Genomic DNA, 21,791 nt, shown 5'->3' with positions numbered 1-21,791 from the left:
TACTCCTACTATAACTTATATGAAAGAGAAAAAAATGGGTTTTCCATTTGTAAGACTATAAGTTTGACTCCAGATCCATGGTATACAGCTGCAAAGATTTGCTCCCTTATCTTGTTCATTTTCACCATGACATTGGGAGATTGGTAAAGATTGATTTGCTCCAAACTTTTCCATCTTAGTTTAATGAGCCATCCCTATTTGCCCCATCAAGACCACCTTTGTAAATTTAGAGACTGATTAAAAATGCTTAAATATTGTTCCTATCAAAAGCTCTTTATAGTTTTATGTATGTATTAAAGATAGACAGAATCCTCCTAGAAACAGTATATAAATATTATCAATAAAAGAATCTTAAAAGAATTCATTCTTGGATCTCGCTTATCGACAGACTTCATACTTACAAATTGTAAAGGAAATACACAAGTGCTGCAGATTCAACATTTTTATTGTCCATATAAAATTGAGTACAAGGTTGAATGAAAAAATGGAATTTTAAAGTAAGACAGTCATATGCTTCCTCACAGTATTCTTATGAATTTATATACATATACACAAGGTCTATCACCAACAGGAAAATAGGATTTATTCCACATAAATTTTAATGGGGAATCAATTATATGTTGACAACTGGTTGATGACACAGCTTGAATTATTGTATGATCCTAATGAAAGTACATAGAATCAAATTTCAGTGTCTTTTTTCTTTTGTTGTGCTTCTGGGATATTTTGACATACTACAAAGGTTATAGGTAGGAAAAATCTTTGTCTGAATCTCTTCCCCTATTGCTACCATCTCCCACATTCTCCCCATGTATAACTTCCTTATCACAATCTATCTCTGGCCCATATCTTCTAGGCTTCCAGTTATATTTTGTTTTCCTCTTGTTTTGTATACCAAATGCTTAACATAGTTTATGGTACATAGTAAGCACTTAAAAAAATTCAATCTTTCTATTTATCTGTCACTAGACATATAGATACCAATGGGCAGAGAAGTCTTCTTATCTCTTGTTTCATGATCAGCTCAGTTCCTTTTCTATTTAATGGAACTGGCCCCTTTATACTATTTTTTTTGTTTAATTCTTCATTAGAGAGGTACGGTGGCAAAGAGGATAGAATGCTGGACCAATAATCAGACTTAGGTTAAATCCTACCTGAATGCTTACTACCTGAGCCCAAATGATTTACTCTACCTTTCATGAGCCTCAGGTTCTTCTTTTGTAAACCAGGCACAGTAGCAGAATCTACCTCACAGAATTACTTTAGGGATCAAATGGGAAGATTTTAAAAAGTACTTTATAAACTTCAGATTGTACTTCTACTGCCTTTTGGTTGTTTGACAACTTTAAATCTTCCAGGACTGCTAGCAACTATATAGCATCAATGGTAAAATGCTTATGTTGAAAAAGATGGACTTTTGAGGAAAAATCTTGAGATCATTAAAATTAGCAGTACAGAATTTTCCTAAAGTAATCTAATAATTTTTTTCCTCTTTTAGATCTAGTCGCAATTCATTATCTATGTACAATTCTGTCCAAGATCTTACATACTAATAAACTAGCTATATGTGCTGTTCATTCATAGTCTGGAAAATAGGTATTCTTTATCCATTTGTCTTTTTCCTACTTGGATAGGCAAGAAGAACTCTTTTATGACCAACCCAATGTCATACGAAAACAAGAACAACTGGAGGACCTCACCATCCATAGAGAATCCTTCTTCCATTTGGCCTACAGGCTGAATATCATCCACAACAGTGGCAAACATTGTTGGTAAACATATATCCTTCCTCTTTTATATTCATAATTAGAATCAGAGATCTCGTTTGATGACTTTTGGAAACAGAAACATCTGGAAGACTTCATTGATAGAGATTCCTTCTTCCATTTGGCTTATGGGGAAGATCATCCATTATATAGCTTTTGACTTGTAAACAGAAGTGTCTTTAAGATAGTACTTTGCTCCACCAAAGCAAAAATTTTCCCCTTTTTTAACAAATAAAAAAAGAACAGTAAGTTGTATATTCAACACCTTTAATTAAATTGTAAAAAAGGTAATTTATTTGCAAAGTCTGTCAATTCTCTCCTATCTTCATTAATTATGCCCTTAATATATAAATGTAAATGCCTTTTATTATATATATTATATAAAGCAAATATGATTTATGAAAATATAATAAATAAATTTAATATAAACATAAGTATATTTCCCTGAAGATTTTGATGAAATGAGAAAGCAGGTATACGGATTAAATTATTGATAACTTCTTTTGGGGAAGTTGCAATAGGTCTATGATACTTTTGCAAAATACCCCTTTTCTTTCAAGTTCCTTGAGAATCTATCTCTCAAGTGTCTTAAAAATTATTTTGTCTCCTTCATGGAACGCCTTTAAATATGTTATGTTTGGCACAATTGATCTTCCCATTTTTTGTGTTTTTTTAGTGCCAATTCATTTCATTAATTTGTTAAAAGAATGTGAGTAAAAAAGAATAATTATCACAAATTATCAATGGTAAACAAAAAGCAAACTTTAAACAAACTTTCCAAACAAGACAGTAATTTCTTTAGAATACAATAAAATTACTTACTCTTATTAGTACTTTATTGTGTTGTATTCCTCTTGAGTAGCTTTTCATTTAAATTCAGGGAAAAGTGCTTTACTGGGCTCTTGTTTGAATGGTTCAGGAGTGGCTAACTTTGAATCATACCTTGATAACAGCTAAAATTTGAAAAATAAAACATTTTTGCATGTTACCTGAAAAAAGTACATTTGGAGGACGATTAAAAACATTTAGAAAAGCATCAACATTCTGTCTAATGTGTGTATATGTCTATGTACAAAAAGATGTATATGTAAATTTTGTTTACAGTATATGTAAAGTTGTTTTATGCCCTTTAGAAAAATTAACAATAAGATGTAGAAAAGAAAAATTTTATGTGGAAGCTGGAGGCAAGGGTGAGGCAAGACCTGTAATTGTATGTATCACTGAAAAATCGTATGTAGCTATCCATTTTGGATAGCAGTTACAGTGAAGAAAATTTCAGCTTGGTTTAAAAAAATTGTTTCTAAATATTAGAGCTACCCCCAAATAGAAGGCAAGGCACTATGAAACCTAGAATAATATCCTATCTGGAAAGTAATCTCTTTCTTTTCAGAACTTGCACATCAATTTATGAGTATCCTATGCACTTACCATGTTTAAATGTATCAGTTACTTGTATGTGTCTTACATCCCTTATTAGACTGTAAGCTTCTACAGGGCAAGGAATGTCTTCTTTCGTTATATCTTCAGTGTCTAGTACAATAGCAGTTATCAAATATAAAATATTTGATAACAACTTAAATTATTTATAAATTATTTGATAAAAGCCTCCTGAATTGGTAACTGGCTGAATGTGTAGAATGGAAAGCAAAGGGTAAAAGAATATGCCATGGCAACTAGAAAGATTAATTCTACAAGTAACAGAATTAAGGAAGAATAAAATTTTGGATAAAACTATGAATCTGTTTTTGGACATTATAAATGTCAAGTAATAATCAGAGGTTTCTACCAAAAAGTTGTAGAAATGGAGAGATGGAACTCAAAATTATTCAAGTAGTGAGTGGATATGCTTGTCAAGAAAGAGTAGAGTAAATAGAAGAGGACCAAAAGCAAGTTTTGGAGAATGTCTGTATTCAAGGATCAGGAGATGGGAAAGCAGACAGTTGTGTTAGTCCTTGCTGAACATTGGGGATACAAAGAAAGGCAAATAAGTTCCTGTTCTCAAGGAGTTTATTATCTAATGAGGAAAAAAAATATACAAAATAGAAGCAGGAAAGAAAGGAGAAGAACAAGGATTATCTGGCACAAGGGCATAATGGAGAAATCTGTTAGTGATACTAGGTGGAAAATGAAGAGACAGCTGCCCTGGGTATGAGAATGTAGCTGGATGGGAAATGTTAGGCAGAAGAGCCAAAAAAAAAAAAAAAAATACAATGTCACAGAAACCAAAGAGGAAAGTTTATTTAATAGCATTGCTACTGAGAGGGCAGGGAGAAGATGGAAAAAAGGTACTTATGAAAGAGTACTTTTTGCTTTAAAAAAAAATTCTTTTGAGAAAGTAAATTCCAACAAACTAGTAAAGGCAGAATTGCAAACAATTTCAAAGAAGCTTAAATTTACATTGTAAGGAAGACTGTAGAAAATGAAGGAGTGACTGGATAATGAAGAAGAAGAAACAATGAATGCAGACTACTTGGAGAAATGTAGTTTGAGGAAGTAAAATGTTCCTGCTGAGGTGGAAATGAAAAAGAAGAATGGGTTGATATAGAGGAAAATAAGGGTGATAAATAAGAATGAAAAAAGTGGAATAGTAGTGGAAATGGGAATAGGATTCTACAAAAATGATATTCACATTATATGGTGAATGGTTAAAAGTTTGAACAAAACAGAAATATCAAACATAATACTTTTAATTAAGAAAAAAAATAACCTGGAAAATATCATCCGGAATTGTAGTTACTTCTGGAGGTGGAGGTGTTTTTAACAGGTTTTCACTGACAGAAATCTTAGGAAGAGAGAGATCTTCATGATGTTCAAAGTACTGGGCAGACTGTGAAACCAATGAAGTACAATCGTCCAAATCCAAATTGCTTTGCAAAATATTTGAGCCTGATGTTGGTGGAATTGTTATCCCCTGTTGTATAAAAGTGAGTAATACTTTATATGATAGTAAAATTTATTTAGCAAGCAGAATTAAATCAATCAACAATAATTTATTAAGCATCTACTGTGTAACAGGCATTGTGCTAGGCACTAGGGATATAAATACATAAGTGTTTATATGTGTGTACATGTGCATATACATATACAACTAAGTATATAGTGTATATAATAACATGCAAATAATGTAAAGATAATGAATCCAAATAAATCCTAAATAGCAAGGCAGTTCAGGAGTGGAAAGCATACATAATTCATATTAATCATTATTAGTAAATATGGCATGTTTCCTCATCAGATTACATATCAGTGTACTTTTTTTCTAATTTATTAACTCACCTTTGCTTCTTCTTTTAACCCATCCATTTTAAAGTCTGGGTAAATTAGTCTTTCTTTGTAATTAGTGGAGAGACCAAGATCTTTAGGTTTAGGGACATTTAAAATTGGATTACTGTTTCTATAAGGTATTTTCAAGCCAGGAGTGAAGAATTCAGGTTCCAAAGAGGAATTGACATGATTAGCACCTAAGATAGACACATACATAACATGGAAAGTAAATTATAAAAATTTTAACTTTTGACATACTAGCATAATTAATTTGGAAATACATTTTAAACATTGATTTTTAATCCCTTCTTCCCTTATTTTTGGAAACTACCCTCCCCTTTCAAATAAAACAAATCCTGAAGGTATTTTTAATAAATGACTTCCTAATTCCTTCATATCCTTGCTTATTAACTCAGTCATTTCCTTTCCCTTCAATATATCTTCAGATTTTTCTTTTTTTCACTGGATTCTTTTGGGCAATGAAGCTCTGCAGAGTAAAATTTAAGTAAGTATTTATAGTTGGGATAACTAGGATGAAGGATTCTTTTATAAATCAGACAATTTTTTAAATCAACTACTTAAAACACACTTTTATGTATAAGAGAAATAAATCTTTTTAAAGGAGTTCATGAATGAATTAGAGAAGACTAGAACAAATCAAAATTTTTTTTATACTTCTTTATATCTCCCACAGTATTTTATACAGAGTAGGTATTCTGAGAAACTCCATGTGCTGTAATATAGGGCTGTGGCCTTAGATTCAGAAGTCCTGTCTCTCACATATATCATGCTCTGTTATCAGACTAATCATTTGAATATCTCAGTACTTCTGGCAACTACCCACCTAATACTATAAACTATGAACGTTTTTGATCTTTGTTGGTATACAATTTCCACAATGGGCTTTCCCTATAATAATGAAACCACAGACTGTCTTGCTCTCATTTTTAAAAAAAAGATCAAGAACTATTTTGAATTGAAGAGCAATAAAAACATAATCAAGTGTTAAGTGGTATGCTAGTATTATAAGACAAAATTTTCCTACTAGTGTCATAAGTCAAAATGATATACACTGAATCCAAAAATTGTTATATACTGTTATATTCCTAATTAAGGATCTAATGATGCTCAATGGTCAACTTTTTATGTAAGTTATATGAAGCCACAAATTTATTTCATTTAATTAAAAGAGGACATTAAGGCTTTTACTATAGTAAAATCCCTAGAGACTGATAGTAAGACTTGATTTTTTTATTGCAATAAAAAAGGATAAAGAATAAGGGCCAATGGAAAATGATGTCTCCTATTACATAGATAACTTAAGCTCTTAAGGGCAATGAAAATACTGTGTCTATAGAAACAAACTATGAAAAAATCTGGTAAGACTCTCTTTGGAGGGGTAGAAAGGCAGGGAAAGGGTCGATTTAGGGGAAAATAATCCCAGCTTTTTATGTACAATTAAAACCCAGAAATAGATGCAGACAGTTCCCTGGTCTCATCAGAAAAGCCTACAAAATGATAGCCACAACTAATTAGGAAGAAAGAGAACTGCAAACTGTTGTTCCCTTCTGGTCCTGACCACAGGTGAGAAGAATATTCTGTTAATGTGACTGTCTTTATAAGAAATTATCTAAGGCTAGAACACAAAGATTTCTAAAAGAAAGATGAATGAAGAAAGTAAAACTAAGTGATAGGTCAAAGGAAAAAAAAAGCTTTTTCTTTTTTTCTGAGAAAGAAAGGGAGAGATTTCTGTATGTCTATGGCAAATCTAAGGTGAGGGAGGCACATATCATAAGTTCACAAACGGGAATTCATAAATTATAGAAGAAAGGTGATAACCATTCCACCTAGAGTGAGGGCTAGGGAAAGTTACAGGAAAGCTGATATACCAGTCACCTTTTCAGCTAACAAAGAATAGCAACAGGAAAAAAAAAACTTAAGATCTGGTAGAAAAGGATCAATCAGAAAAGAAAAAAGAAACAAGTAAAAATGAGGCTACGCATAACCCAGATTCATTAAGATTGTTGTAAGCTTGTAAATTTAGTCATCTTGTGTTTTTTTTTTAAACTCCTGTTATTTCTCAGACTGTATGCTAATTTTTAAGCATTTATTATCTTTGAACTTTTCCTTAAAAGGAGGTGTATATTATTACTAAGAGCTGGAGAGGTAATTATTAAGGTGCACAAAGGACCTTTTTCCTAAGCCCTCCTTAAGGGACATAGTTTATGAAACCTATAAGGTAGCAGAACTATGGAAAATACCCCAACAATATTGATTAGATAACAATGCAAATAAAGAGGTTAAATCCCAACTAGGGTGACATAATTACTTACTTGCTAGTATATATCTGAAAGATTAAAATCTAGTACTTGCTGACCCCAAGTCCAGTGTTGTATACACCATGATAGATTGCCTTTCAAAAATATTTTGCAAAGGTAACAGATAAAAAGAAATTTGATTCAAGTTTATACTTACAATTTTCTTTTAGCTGATCGTGTATGGTGGAACAAGGAGGGATTAGGATGTTGTTGCTCCCTAATTTTGCTTCTACATTTATTTCATTAGTATTATTCTTAGATAAACTAAGAGAAGAGGGAAAAAGTTTATGATTTTTTAGTAATCAAATTTAACCAGACTATCATAGAAATTTTATACCTTAATTGCCTAAAAGTTAAGTTACTTTTCATTGTCCTTTTATATCACTAATACATTCTTATTTCTCCCTTCCCACCCATATATGATATTTAATGAAAGGTTTTTTTCAATTGAGATCTTTTCTTACTACCCTAGCTGAACTGATTATTGCAAAATCTTTCCAACCAATTTGATTTAATCAAATCTATTTCATCTTCTGCCAATGCTTTTCTTGTCCATCACTGTTTTAAAAAAAAAAATCTATCCTTTCAATTTTTTTTACTGTTTATACTAAAACCAAACAATCCAGTTAAATTGCTGGGCTGAACCTTTTTTTTTTTTTTTTTAACTTTTTACAGTTCCTCCTCAAGTAGGTAATACACTAAAGTTTCATGAAAGACTGAATTATTAATTAAAAAAATCAGAAACTCGTGGAAAATTATTACACTAATCTACTTTTCTATTTTTTTGACCAGGATCATATGATTCTATCTATCTATTCTCCAAACAATTGGAGAAATTTTATTCTAATTCATTCTTTATTTCTTCCAAGTGAGTTGTAATTGTATTTATATCTTCAATCTGTTTTGGTAGATTTGACTCCCAGATATTCTGAATGGAATTACACTTCTTGTTATTTCTTTTTGATTGTTATTACTTCATAGCAATGTTGATTCAAATTCTTTTTCTACCTTCCCAGTTTTTTTTTGATGTTATTTTCTAATTATTTTACTGATTTCTGGGGATTTCAAAATAAACAACCATGTCATCTACCAAAAGGGAAATTGTCCTCTCTTTGCTAATTTTAATTTCTTATCTTATTGCTATAGTTAACATTTGAACTACATCAATAGGAAGAAAAGAGAGCATCCTAGTTTAATATCTATGTCCTGTGAATTTCTAGTATGTATTATTACAAATAATGCTACCTTTTGGCTTTAGAGGTAAACTTTTAATTAAAAACTGGCCTTTTTTGTATACCCATTTTTGGGAGGATTGCAGCATAAATGAATGTTGTACAATGTTTTTTTCTCCCCCTCATATCCACTGATGTACTCATGCAATAGCTTTTAAATACATATAATTATGTTGTTCTTCCCAATAGAGAACACTGTGTCCCTGGTACAAACTTTATAGAACTTTATCACAGTGAATAAATTTTTGGATATATTATTCAAATTATTTATCTTCTGTATTTTATACATTAAATATGTCACCCATTTCCTTTTCTCCTCTAAAAATATCTATTCTGTACTCTGGAAGGTTCTTCAGTTTCTCCCTATTTCCTAGTTTTGATTATAAATCCTGTTCTGGTTTTCCTACTCAAGTTATGACACGATGATCAGCCATTTTAACATTTCTTTTAGTGCCCTTGAATTCTTTTCCTTGATTACAATTAACTGATTCATCTGCAGTTTGTAGCATGTAGTAACTGTAGCATGAGATGCATTGTTGTTTGACAAACCCAAAGACCCCAGTTTTTGGGATAAGAACACAGTATTTGACAAAAATTGCTGGGAAAATTAGAAATTAGTATGGCAGAAACTAGGCATTGACCCACACTTAACACCGTACACCAAGAAAAGGTCAAAATGGGTTCATGACCTAGGCATAAAGAATGAGATTTATAAATAAATTGGAAGAGCATAGGATAGTTTACCTCTTAGACCTGTGGAAGAGGGAGGAATTTATGACCAAAGAAGAACTAGAGATCACTATTGACCACAACATAGAAAATTTTGATTATATCAAATTGAAAAGTTTTTGTACAAACAAAACTAATGCAGACAAGATTAGAAGGGAAACAATAAACTGGGAAAACATTTTTACAGTCAAAAGTTCTGATAAAGGCCTCATTCCCAAAATATATAGAGAACTGACTCTAATTTATAAGAAATCAAGCCATTCTCCAATTGATAAATAGTCAAAGGATATGAACAGACAATTCTCAGGTGAAGAAATTAAAACTATTTATAGCCATATGAAAAAATGCTCCAAATCATTATTAATCAGAGATGCAAATTAAGACAACTCTGAGATACCACTACACACCTGTCAGATTGGCTAGAATGACAGGGAAAGACAATGCAGAATGTTGAAGGGGATGTGGGAAAACAGGGACACTGATACATTGTTGGTGGAATTGTGAACATATCCAGCCATTCTGGAGAGCAATTTGGAACTATGCTCAAAAAATTATCAAACTGTTCATACCCTTTGATCCAGCAGTGTTACTACTGGGCTTATGCCCCAAAGAGATACTAAAGAAGGGATAGGGACCTGTATGTGACAAAATGTTTGTGGCAGCCCTGTTTGTAGTGGCTAGAAACTGGAAAATGAATGGATGCCCATCAATTGGAGAATGGTTGAGTAAATTGTGGTATATGAATGTTATGGAATATTATTGCTCTGTAAGAAATGACTAGCAGGATGAATGCAGAGAGGCTTGGAGAGACTTACATGAACTGATGCTAAGTGAAATGAGCAGAACCAGGAGATCATTATATAACTCAACAACGATACTGTTTGAGGATGTATTCTGATGGAAGTGGGTCTCTTCGATAAAGAGAGCTAATTCAGTTTCAATTGATCAAGGATGGACAGAAGCAGTTACACTCAAAGAAAGAACACTGGGAAATGAATATAAACTGCTTGCATTTTTGTTTTTCTTGCCAGGTTATTTATACCTTCTGAATCCAATTCTCCCTATACAACAAGAAAACTGTTCGGTTCTGCACACATATATCGTATCTAGGATATACTGTAACCTATTCAACATGTAAAGGACTGCTTGCCATCTGGGGGAGGGGAAAAATCGGAACAGAAGTGAATGCAAGGGATAATGCTGTAAAAAATTACCCTGGCATGGGTTCTGTCAATAAAAAGTTAAAAAAAAAAAAAAAAAGATACAAAGAGAATGCACTGTTAAGGGGAGAACAACATGGAAGGAAGGGGTGGTGACTGGGTCCACAAATTTATGCTACCTAACTCAAATGGATTTATACTATTGCATAAAATCATCTTATTCAACCCTTGGTGATTTTCTATCACATTTTCTACAATAGCTTTTTCAACTTTGTCTTCTATAAACCACCATATATACCCTTCTCTTACTTTTAACACATTCCTACAATATTGAGAAAATGGGGACCATTTGACATCAAGCTTCTATCTAAACCTTTCATTATTTTTATTGCAAAGAAGTGGCTCCTATTTGACAAATTTAAATCACTTATCTGTGTCTCTTATTTGATCTTGCTTTATCAGTTATTCCTTTTCTAGCATGTATCTTTAATCTTTCTCTTTCTTTTCCCTAATTTTGTAAGTTTATTACATGAATCCTTTTTCTTTCCTCTGACTGCAAAGGCAAAGGACTATGTATGCTTTTACATGATTCCTAATTAGCACAGGAGAACTTTAAGAAATGCTTGTCGACTCAACCTCCATTACTAGCATCTTATCCTATTGCCATACCTTATATACTAAGGTCCCCCCCTAAGGTTGTGTTTGGCCTTCTTGTTCTCTCTTCTCCACCTTGGTTTTCTCATTTATTCCTATGGTTTCGATCACCATTGTTACATGAATAGTACCCCTGGTATCACTCTATTCTTAACTCCCTTTTAGAGCTTAAGTTCTATTGTCTGGATATCATCTGCTGATGTTTCCCAGGACTTCAAATGCAATGTCCAAAACTAAACTTATTTCTCTCCTCCCACTCAAAACGTGTCTACTTATGTTTTAGGGACTGATTCCCAGTAACCCAGAAACTGTAACCTGTGTCTCATCTTTGCTTCTTCCTTTTCCTTCATTCAAATGGCAAATCCTATAAATTCCATCTCCAAAATATCCCTTACATCCATCTCCTTTCAATTCTTCATGCAAACACTCTAGTTCAGAGCATCTTCTATTCTTGCCTAAATTATTGTAAAAGCCTTCTGCTTTTGGTATCTCTTCTCTAATCCATATTTCAGAAAGTTGCCAATGATTTTCCCAAGGCATTCCCTCATTGTGTCAGTACTCCAATTCTACTGAAAAACATACAATAATTCCTGATTACCTTTAGAACAAAATTTAAAGTTGCTGGCCTGGTTTTCTACAACCTGACAACAACTTACTTTCCCATTCTTCTTTATATGATCTCTATATTTCACCCAAATTGGATTCTTAAATTTGACATCTCCTGACTACACACGTACAGTATAACTAGAGAAACATTAATACTGATTGGCATTCAATATTCATAGTATTCCCTCATTTTAAAGATGAAGAAATGAGATCAAAGGAAGAGAAAAGAGTGTCAACTTGAAGTCAGAAATCCTGGGTTCTTGTCATCTCATAGTTTTATGATCACAAGAAACTTCTTTGCTTCTTAAATTTAAACACATTATTTCTAAAATTGAAAGAGTAATTCAATTTAAACATAGAGGTACAGATAAAATTCTATGTGAGGTCTGAAGGGAAGAAGGAATATGTCATTTCTGATGAAGACTCAAGAAAGACTGCCTGGAACAGATGACATTTGGGTTGGATTTTACTTAAAGAATAAAAAAAGAATTCAATAGATGGAGAGAGGGAAGAGACTTGTGGAGTTAAACACCAATGAGACTTGGCAAATAAACGGGAAATGTGGGAAAGGCAAGAGTTGTAGATGACTCCCAGTTTGCAAATCTTGATGATTGGAAAAATAGTTGTGCCCTCAAAAATATAGGGAAGTTTGGAGGAGAGATGGGTTTTGGGGGAATACCAGTTCTGCCTCGGACATGTTGAGATACCTACATGGGACCGGAGTTCAAGAAACAGACTTGGATTGATATTCAGGAGTCATCTGCATAAAGATAACTTAAACCCATGGGTTCTTCTTAACTCACCAAATGAGTAAGAAAGAGAAAATCAAGTCAAGGACAGATATTTGGAAAATTCTGACAGTTGATGGGAGGACTATGTCAAAAAAAAATTAAATTCTGAACATGACAAATTATATGAGAAATAAGAAAAATGATAACATGACAGAAAACAATGCCACACAAAAAGCTATTATGAGGGAAAATAAGTCTAATTGGATCTATCTTGAGTTTAAAGTGCCAACTTAATATCCTGCTAAAGATGCTGGATCTGTAATCTTTACTGGAAACAGAAAATCATCAACTTTTTTCATCCTCGCCTCCCTCTACCTTTTTCCTTTAATTTCTTCATTCTATTTCTTTCTCCACTATAGCTTCTGCAGACCAGAGCATTCAGAACGAGACAGAACCTTAGTGATGATCTAATCCTACCCCTAGTTAAGAAGTTCCTAGGAAATAGAATTCAGATTTAAGTTCAAATCTTTACTCAAAATCTACTATTTTTTCTACTAGACATGGAGGTTTTTTCCAGTAAGTTTTATCACTGAACAACCTTCCTGAAGTTACCTTTTTATTCTTTCAATTTGATACTTAGCAACTGCTTGGAAGAATGATCTTTTATTGTCCCAAATAGAAATTAAAATGTTACAAACTGTAATTTATAGCTCAGAAGCTATTAGATGATTCACTTAGCAGTATGAATTTCCTAGAAATGGCCCAATTCTATTTATGTCATGTAATAGGTCTTTTACAAGGGCAGCTATGTTACACAGACAAACTTTGGACTTCTTTGCTGTGAAGTAAATTGTTTTCCATTAAATGGAACTTCACTGACATTTGTCCCTTCTTTGCTTGCCTGATCACTTTGACATAACTGTGAACTGTTCACCCTTCCAGACAAGAGTTAAGACCAGTATTAGACATTTTTGAGTGGTTTGGTAGAACTGCATAGATCTATAAAAGATTACGTCTTTAGAAAGATGTAGATATAAAGTGTGAAGAACCGCATGTTTTCAATTCTGAGGAAAAATAAGATCTTAAGAGTGAAAATAACTGGCAGATTAAAGCTAATGAAACAACCTGAGATTTGATTTTTAAAAAGATTAATAGGGAATTTATGGAATATTTCTTAAAATTACAATTCCCTTTCCCATTTATAAAAGTAGGGTGTATATGGCAATAGAAAGTTTTATAAATAGAGGTGGTTGATGACTATGATTACAGATGATGATTCCACAAATCTTATGTAGGTAGGCTAGAAGGACTTTCTAGATTAAATGAAACCTGTAAGAAAATACACTTAATGAAACCTTTTTTCATATACCTGGAGTAGTTTTTAGAAGTAAATCCTTTTGAAGGGACATTAAAACAGCAAAAATAAAATCAAAATCTCAATTTCTGGGAAGGAGGGGAAACAAAACAAAAACTCTCCCATTTTCCCCTTAGACAAGTACATTAAATAAAAATATAAAGACAGTAAGTGACATGAGAAAAGCACATAATGCAACAGTAACCAGCAACTTAGAAAGACTTAATTAACAGATCTTCTTACCTTTTATTTTCCTGGGCATTTTTAAGCCCTATTGTGTAATCATTATTTAAACACATGGTATATTCTGAAATACCCAAGTGTTCCAGCTTAGGAGTTACCACCGCATACTCATCCATCTTTAAAGTGCATTTTGGAGTTCTCAACACTTTAGGAGAGATTTGTTTCAAAGGTGTATTCGTAGTTATGTGCTCTCTCTTAGGAATATTCATTGCTGGTGGATGAATATTCCAATTTCTGGAAAACATATACTTTTCCAGTCCAAAATCAGAAAGCTGTGGACTACGTGGAGGACTATGAGTAACATGGTTATTTTGAACAGAACCACTAGATGTATCTTCCTTTCCTGTCTCAGATTTTGTAGAGTCTTTGCATTTAACTTCCTCCAGTTTAACATTAATATCCTCCTTTGGCACTGAAAAACATATTTAAAATCAAAGAGATATAACAACTGTCAAATATTAACATATAAAATCTTACATGCCCCAAGTAAAAAAGTGATAGTTAGAACTGATTAGACAGTCTAATTGGTTTCGAACCACAGCTTCCCCACATTTCAGTTTTAAAATGTATTACTGCAGAAAGGATAGATGAAAACAGTTAAGAGTTTTAATCATTCTTTCTTACTTTCTGTGACTGAATACATTATTATTAACTATGTTTTCTTGGAATCTATTTTACAACTTTGCTCTACTTTTTGGTTTATCATAAACAATGAGAAGCAATGTGATATAACATATATGGATCTGGACTCGAAGTCAGAGAGATCTGGATCTCAAGTATTTTTTGGGACACACATCAGTAGTTGACTCAGTCATCTTGAAGACAAAAATCATTTTGCATTCATGGATAGAATTTTCTACATAATTGAAATCACAGTTCCAAACTGAAATAAATACAATATGAAAATATTTATATTTTAAAATCTTCTGTTATAGAATTTTTAATCATTCTAGTCACATAAAAGAGAAATTATTACACACAAATGAGAAAATTGGAGCACAAAGAAAACAAATAATATGTTTAATTACAAATGGCAAGGGAGGCTTACGTCAAAATCCAAAAAAGGGATGACTTCAAGTCAAATTACTTTTTACAAATTGACTTTTCATAGTTTTTTTCAAAAGTGCTTAATATATTTCCACATCTATTGTCCCTACAGTATCCTATGACAGTGACAGGTTTTAATGATTCCTATTTTAATGGATCTAGGTAACTGAAATCAAAAGTAATATGCTTAAAGTCACAGTGAGACTAGAAAGTTTTTGTCTTGGGTTTTTGCTATTTTATCATATAGTGTTCCATATACTCAGGCTCTTTGCAGTTTTTTTTATTTACAATATGCAGTGGTAAAATGAGATAATCTCTTCAGTTCTTTCCAACTCTTAACATTCTGACTCTGATGCTAAAATAACTAATTAGGAAATAAAAATTATTCAAACCTGGATCTTCCATGTCACATGGCTTATATCCATATTTCTGGAATAAGTCTCTTATTTTCACGATATCCATTTTATTCTTTTCCATCAGCAATTTGATATTTTTTATAAAACTGCTTCTTTCTTGCCTCTCTGAATGACTTTTATCAAGAAGATTATTAATATCATCCTTTTAAAGAGAAAAGAAATATGACCAATTTTTGGTGAGAAATTTCATTAGAACAACCAAGGTTACAAAGCACTGAAACAAGACAAATTAACCCAAGTGATACCTTGAAAGTCTTTACTTCCAAATGCAAGTCATGCAAAATTCTCAGTGGAGAATCTTCAAAGTCTTTGATATGTGAGGAAAGAAAAATATATAATGAAGTCAGAAGAAAAGGAAATTTTAAGATACTGGCATATTATCCTAGACTTCTATGATTACAAATATTTAAATATTCCCTTCACTTTCACTTTAAAACACAACTTACCCTTTCCCCACCCTCTACCTACTCACAATTAATCATCACAACCTTCACAAAATTATACATTTAGAAATAGAAAAAATTCTAGAAGTTTCATTTAAACCAATTCTCTCATTTTATAAGGGAGGAAACTAAAACCATGAGGGGTCAAGTGACTTGCCTGAAGTCACAGAAGTAAATAACTCACAAAGTCAAGATTTGAATCCAGTTCCTCCAGTTCCAAATCCAGGATTCTTTCCACTGCATCAGACTGTGAAAAGACCATTAGTCTTCAAGTCAGAAGACCTGTGTCTTCTCTACTTCTATGAAATCCCAGGCAAGTCATTAACTTCTCTGGATGTTATTTTCCTCATTAGTAAAATGAAAAGAGTTGCATTTTAAGGACTTAAAAGCTCTTTATGAAGGGCCCCCTCCTGACTCCCACCTTTTCAGTCTTTTCATACTTTACTCCCCTACACATAAGAAATGGTTCCTTTCTTGCTGGTGCTCTCACAGCACACTTCACCTCCTGACTCTCTGCCTTTGCCATAGCTGCCTCCTATTCCTGTAATTCTTTTCCTTCTTCCTTCTGCTTCCTAGCTTCAACTAAGCTTAAATTCCACTTTCTTTAAGAGAGACATGGACAAGAAGTGGACAGCTCTGACCTTCGAGGAGATCACAATCCAACTTGGAAAAGGACTTGTTAATAATTGTTTACAAACAAGCTATGTACAAGTTAAACTAAAAATAATCGACAGATGGAAGGTACTACAATTACCTATTCACCTTGCATTTCGTATGGACAGTGATTTACCTACCGCCTCACCCATTAGATTTAGCTCCACGAAGGGGAGAGATCTTGTTTTTATCTTTTATTGTACCCGCAACATTTAGCACAGTAAGCACTACACACACACACGTACGTATATATACACACATAAACATATGTACAAATATATACGATATAAAAATCACATAAAGGCGTACATATAATCCATATGTGTATATTTATACACATACACACACACACACACACACACACACACACACACACACACATATGCTTGCTGACCGACTGGCGGCTTTCCCCGAGGCTCCTTCCAGCTCTCCTTTCACAGAACTCAGGGAAAAGGCAAGCTGGGGAGCGCCCGTCGTCTTGGGTCACCCTTGGGACCCCCGAAACACGCCTCGCCCTTCGCGTCCCTCACCAGCCTCTTCTCCATTGAGTGCCTGCTGTAGGTGAGCCGTCTCCCTCTCCAGAGTCACGGCCAAATCACGCAGCTTCCCACAGAACTTGCCGACGGGATCCATGACCAAAATCGGGGAGGCTCGGGCCCGGCACCCAGTAATCAGCTCGGAGAAAGCAGCAGTAGTTGCAAGTACCACAATACCATTCCTCGAGCAAGCCGCGATGAGTTTGAATCCCTCCGCGCCCCAAACTGTATTGGTTCGGAAGAACAGGCTCTTCTCGTTTCTCTTCTCGCGAGACCAGGACTCTCGCGCGAGAAGGAAAAGGAAAGCGATTGGCCGCGGCAGCGCCTTAGCTTTTCGGCAGTTTTTTTTTTTTTTTTTGCAGCACTGCGGCAGTCCACTGCGGGAGTCTTCTGCGGGAGTCCAAGGCTGCGTTTCGATCAGGTAACTTCGGACCCACCCGGGCGATTGGCGCCGTCGGCGGTCGGAGAGGGGGGAGGGCGGCGTGCGCGGCGCGGTAGCCTCTTCGAGGGGGCACCGCGCGCTCAGGCCGTTCTATCCCCTCCCCGCAGACACCATGTTCCTGACGGTTTTCCTGCGCGGCAGCCGGATCCCCGGAAAGCAGTGGCTCGGGAAGCACCGGAGGCCGCGGAAGGTGACTTGGGGAATGAAACAGGGCATGATCCGCAGACTGGAGATAGAAGCGGAGAACGAGTACTGGCTGAGCATGCCGTACATGACGTGGGAGCAGGAATTCAACCATTCCGTCGCCCGCAGGCGAGAGAACTTTGAGGCCATCAAGTTGGCGCAGATGTCCAAGTTTCCCCCGCACAGGTTGGTCGCGGACCAGCTCAACCACCTCAACGTCTCCAAGAAATGGTCGTGAGAGCCGCTGCCGCTACCCTGGGCTCTCCAGGCCAGGAGCTGCCTTCCTCCCGCAACCACGTAAGCCTCGAGTCATGCGCTCAGGCCTTCTGCGGAGGGAGCTTGGTAACCCTCGCCTTGGGATCCCTGACCGCGGTGGCTCGAGTTGGTCAAAGGAGGAGGCGGCGGCGGCTCTTACGTCGTCACCCAAACCTCTGGAAGGCTGAAGCCGAAATATTATGGAGTGAAGATTAAATAAAGCTGCAAAATACTTCTTGTTGTTCTGTGTTGAAGGATATAATTTTGGGTAAGGGAAACTAGCATTCGTTTTCTACCGGATTTGGGGAATGGTGGTGTGATTTAATTTAAAATAATCGTTTAATAAGCCAGGAAAACCCCCCCCCCTTTTTTTTTTGGTCTTGGAGTTCTTTAGCAATCTGTCGAAAATTGTGGACTCCAAAATGTTTCTTAATACGTATTTTACAAAGGAAGCTAATTATCTTGAAGTTATCAGAATACTAAAAAAGGACACAGCTCCTCCCCCTCAAGGTTATGAACCCCTGGTCTAAACATAAAGGGAAATGAATTCTTTGAAGTGGCTAGAATTGTTTTTGGAAATTGTTAATAATGGTTTAACTCTGAAAATGAGCGAGTCTAGGTGAAAAATAGAAATAATAATATTGTGAGCAAGGGGATGATTAGTTATTAGTTCTCGTTTATTTAGATGAAGGATGAGTCTGCATGTTACCTCAATAAATTCCAGTGATTTCCTGACTTAAGGGGCTAGAAATAATCTTTGGAGTCACATATAATCTCTAGCATTTAGAGCCCCTTACTTATAGCCTTATTACACTGCTAAATTTGGAGTTGGGTTCTCCAGTTCAATGCTACTGCTACTTTTAATAATGTGTGACCTGAGTGAAAGTGAAATCACTTATCAGCTACAAATTCCTCATTTGTTTAAAAAAAAAAAAGTTGGAGAATAGCCTATGGACATGGATGAATATGGCTTGGAAAAAAACAGCTTTATACCTGCTTTGTCTTTGTCAGTAACTTTTTAGTATTGTACCCCTAAATTCTGCATAAGTGACTTGATTGATGGTAACTTTAAAAGAACTTGGTAAAAGATTTTTATTAATCTACATTAATTATTGTATTATTTAAATTTAACATTTTTCTGGTGATATTTGTAAATTTCAAAGATTGATATTTTCAGAATTTTTGGATATTATCCAAGTACCTTTTTTGGGGGGGGGGTAGGGGAGAGAAGAAAACTGATGAAGTATTTATAGCTGTTGGACATCAAATCTTCAATTTGTAGACCTGTCTCATCTCCCACCCATTTAAAGAAAGGAGTTGGACTAAATCATTTGTTTCCTTCCAGCTCAGACTGTGATCCTATCAAGTAGAATAGAGTATAGAACTAAAGGAAGGAATTCTAGGAGGGAGAGGTCATCCATATCAGATAGTATTGATGTCTTTTGTATAAACTGTCTAAAAAAGTGATTAGGTCAAAAGGTTAAAGAGTAGGTCATGAGTAAATAATACAAGTAAAAGCAAAGTCCTGTGTTTACACATTTGGTGTAAATTAGGAATACAACTAGGATAGTTAAAAGATTTAAATGAGTATATTCATTCTTATTTTACTTCCCTGTTCATTTAAAAAAAAAAACATCAATTCACTTTTCATTAAAAAAAGAAAACATTTCAATTTATAGTATGGTCTAGAGGGGAAAACTTTGGTTTTAGAATCGAGATCTAGCAACATCATTTAATAGCTGTGACAGTGGTTGTCATTCTTCAAGTTGGACCTACTTGGGTATTATGTTCCATGTGCCCATCACCAGTTTGCTAAATCAGTTAAATTGAAGATACTTTTTTTTCCCATCTTTGTTAGTTGTAAGGAAAGCACTTATAAATGTGTCATCATCAGAGTTTTTACATTGTGAGATCTTAAATACTACCCTAACTAGTTAATTGCTTGAAGTTTTACTGGACTCTGGCTTGGTCTGCTGTTTCCTTCTCCAGCTCATTTTACAGAGGAGAAAACTGAGGGCAAACACGGTTAAGTGACTTGCCCAAGATCACAAAGCTCTTAAGCATCTCCAACTTGAGGAGATGAATCTTCCTGACTCCAGGTCTGGCACACTGTGTACTGTACCACCCACAGTAGCTAGCATTTATACAGCATTTGAAGGTCTGCACTCTGCTTTTCATGTTCTCATTGGATCTTCACAGCAATCCTATGAGGTGGGTACTATTATTTATCATCCCCATTTTACAAATGAGGAAGCCCTAACTTGTATATAGTTTCTTAAAATGCTTTTCAATCTTTACTGTTTGTTTTTCCAAATAAGCTATTCCAGTCCAAATCCAGTCTGTCTCCATTCTATCCTTCTTGACTACTTACTTAACATTAATCTACTTCATTCCCCCCATTCTACTGGCCTACTTTGTTTTCCCTGAATTTGGTATCCATTTCCCATAGTTTAATTTTTTTCGATGCCTGGTTTGTACTGTTTTACCTTTGCTTCAGAATCCTTAGTTGGTTATGGAAGTCTTTCCTGATCACTTTAGTTATCAGTACTCTTTCCCTCCTCAAATTCTCAGGATAATGTCTGTGCCTTGTGGACAGGGATGATTTTTTCATTTTTGCTTTTGAAACATCTGGAGCCACCTCTGTATGCACACAAGTGCACAACTGAACTAGAATTCTGATTTCATCAGTGCAACAAAATCTGGGGAAGCTAATTCCCTTTTTATTAATAAAGATCCACAAGTAGGGGCCCAGTGGAGATTGAGAAGCCTGGAATTGAGAAGACTGTAGTCTTCTTGAGTCCACATCTGCTGTGTAATTACGACCAAGTCATGTAGTTCTTTACCTTAAATTTCTTCATCTGTAAAATGAGTTGGAGATGAAAATGGCAAACTCCTCCAAAATCTTTGCAAAGAAAACCACAAATGGGATCACAGTTGAGCACGACTGAACTGCTGCCCTATATTTTAGAGAGCCGTCTGGGATTCTGAGAAATTGTGACTGAAGGTCTCACAGCTAATCTATCAGATTATAGATGTATGTTTGAATAGACCTCATAAAAGGCATCTGGTCCACTACTCCATGGGGTTCATGGAAGTGAAATTACTTTTTCATGTCACATGAGGTAGTGTCAGAGGTAGGATCTGAACACATATTCCTAAGCATTAATTTATGGCTTCCTAAGAGCTGAAGATAATGAAACTATTAGTCAGAATTTCATAGGTGGTAATCAGATTTGGATTATCTGGCTTAATTTAGTTTTAAAGAAGAAAAAGCTGAAGTTTCCAGGTCATTATTTGCTGGTGATCACATATTTGGAGAATCAGCCATCAAAAAATTATAGTTCACTTTGTATATGTAGACTATAAATATGAAAAGGAGGGCTTTGAGAGATGATGTGCACCATCACAAAACCAGTTGCAGCACTAAGATCTGGATCCAGGTTTTTTGGTTCAAAGCCTAATGATCTTTTTTTGCCATAAAATACCAAACAAAACATGGCAGTCTTGTTTTAAGGATGATAAGGAAAATGTCTTTTCTTCATTAGCCATTGTCGGGGAGGGGGGACAATTGTTGACATTTTTCCTCTCTTCCCTGTAATGTTAATAAGTATATATATTATACTTATCCCTTCCAAATCATGACTTGCCCCATCTTGGTTTTGACATATTTGGGTCAGCATAAGAAATTAAATGGGAATTTCTCCGGAGTTTTGCAGAAGCTGCAGATAACACTTGAAGGCTAGAAGATGACACAGAAT

General features: G+C 34.7%; 2 protein-coding genes across 2 annotated transcripts; one reads left to right on the top strand and one right to left on the bottom strand.

Annotated features, from left to right (window-relative positions):
• Positions 1-427: 427 nt before the first annotated feature.
• On the bottom strand, positions 428-17,380 carry SKA3 (spindle and kinetochore associated complex subunit 3). The gene is made up of 9 exons (XM_051986584.1): positions 17,148-17,380; positions 15,766-15,827; positions 15,497-15,662; positions 14,058-14,469; positions 7,506-7,612; positions 5,043-5,227; positions 4,474-4,677; positions 2,589-2,719; positions 428-1,985 (listed from the first exon to the last, which is right to left on the bottom strand). Exons 1-8 carry the CDS (start codon positions 17,248-17,250, stop codon positions 2,633-2,635), a joined length of 1,326 nt encoding a protein of 441 aa, XP_051842544.1. The 5' UTR covers positions 17,251-17,380; the 3' UTR covers positions 428-1,985; positions 2,589-2,632.
• A 96-nt stretch (positions 17,381-17,476) lies between these two features.
• On the top strand, positions 17,477-18,267 carry MRPL57 (mitochondrial ribosomal protein L57). Its single transcript, XM_051986583.1, has 2 exons — positions 17,477-17,574; positions 17,703-18,267. The coding sequence occupies exon 2, from the start codon at positions 17,708-17,710 to the stop codon at positions 18,014-18,016; it is 309 nt and encodes a 102-aa protein (XP_051842543.1). The 5' UTR covers positions 17,477-17,574; positions 17,703-17,707; the 3' UTR covers positions 18,017-18,267.
• Positions 18,268-21,791: the final 3,524 nt, after the last annotated feature.

This window comes from Antechinus flavipes, chromosome 3 (assembly GCF_016432865.1).
Source record: "Antechinus flavipes isolate AdamAnt ecotype Samford, QLD, Australia chromosome 3, AdamAnt_v2, whole genome shotgun sequence".
Taxonomy (NCBI): Eukaryota; Metazoa; Chordata; class Mammalia; order Dasyuromorphia; family Dasyuridae; genus Antechinus; species Antechinus flavipes.
This window is presented reverse-complemented; position numbering and strand designations above follow the sequence as displayed.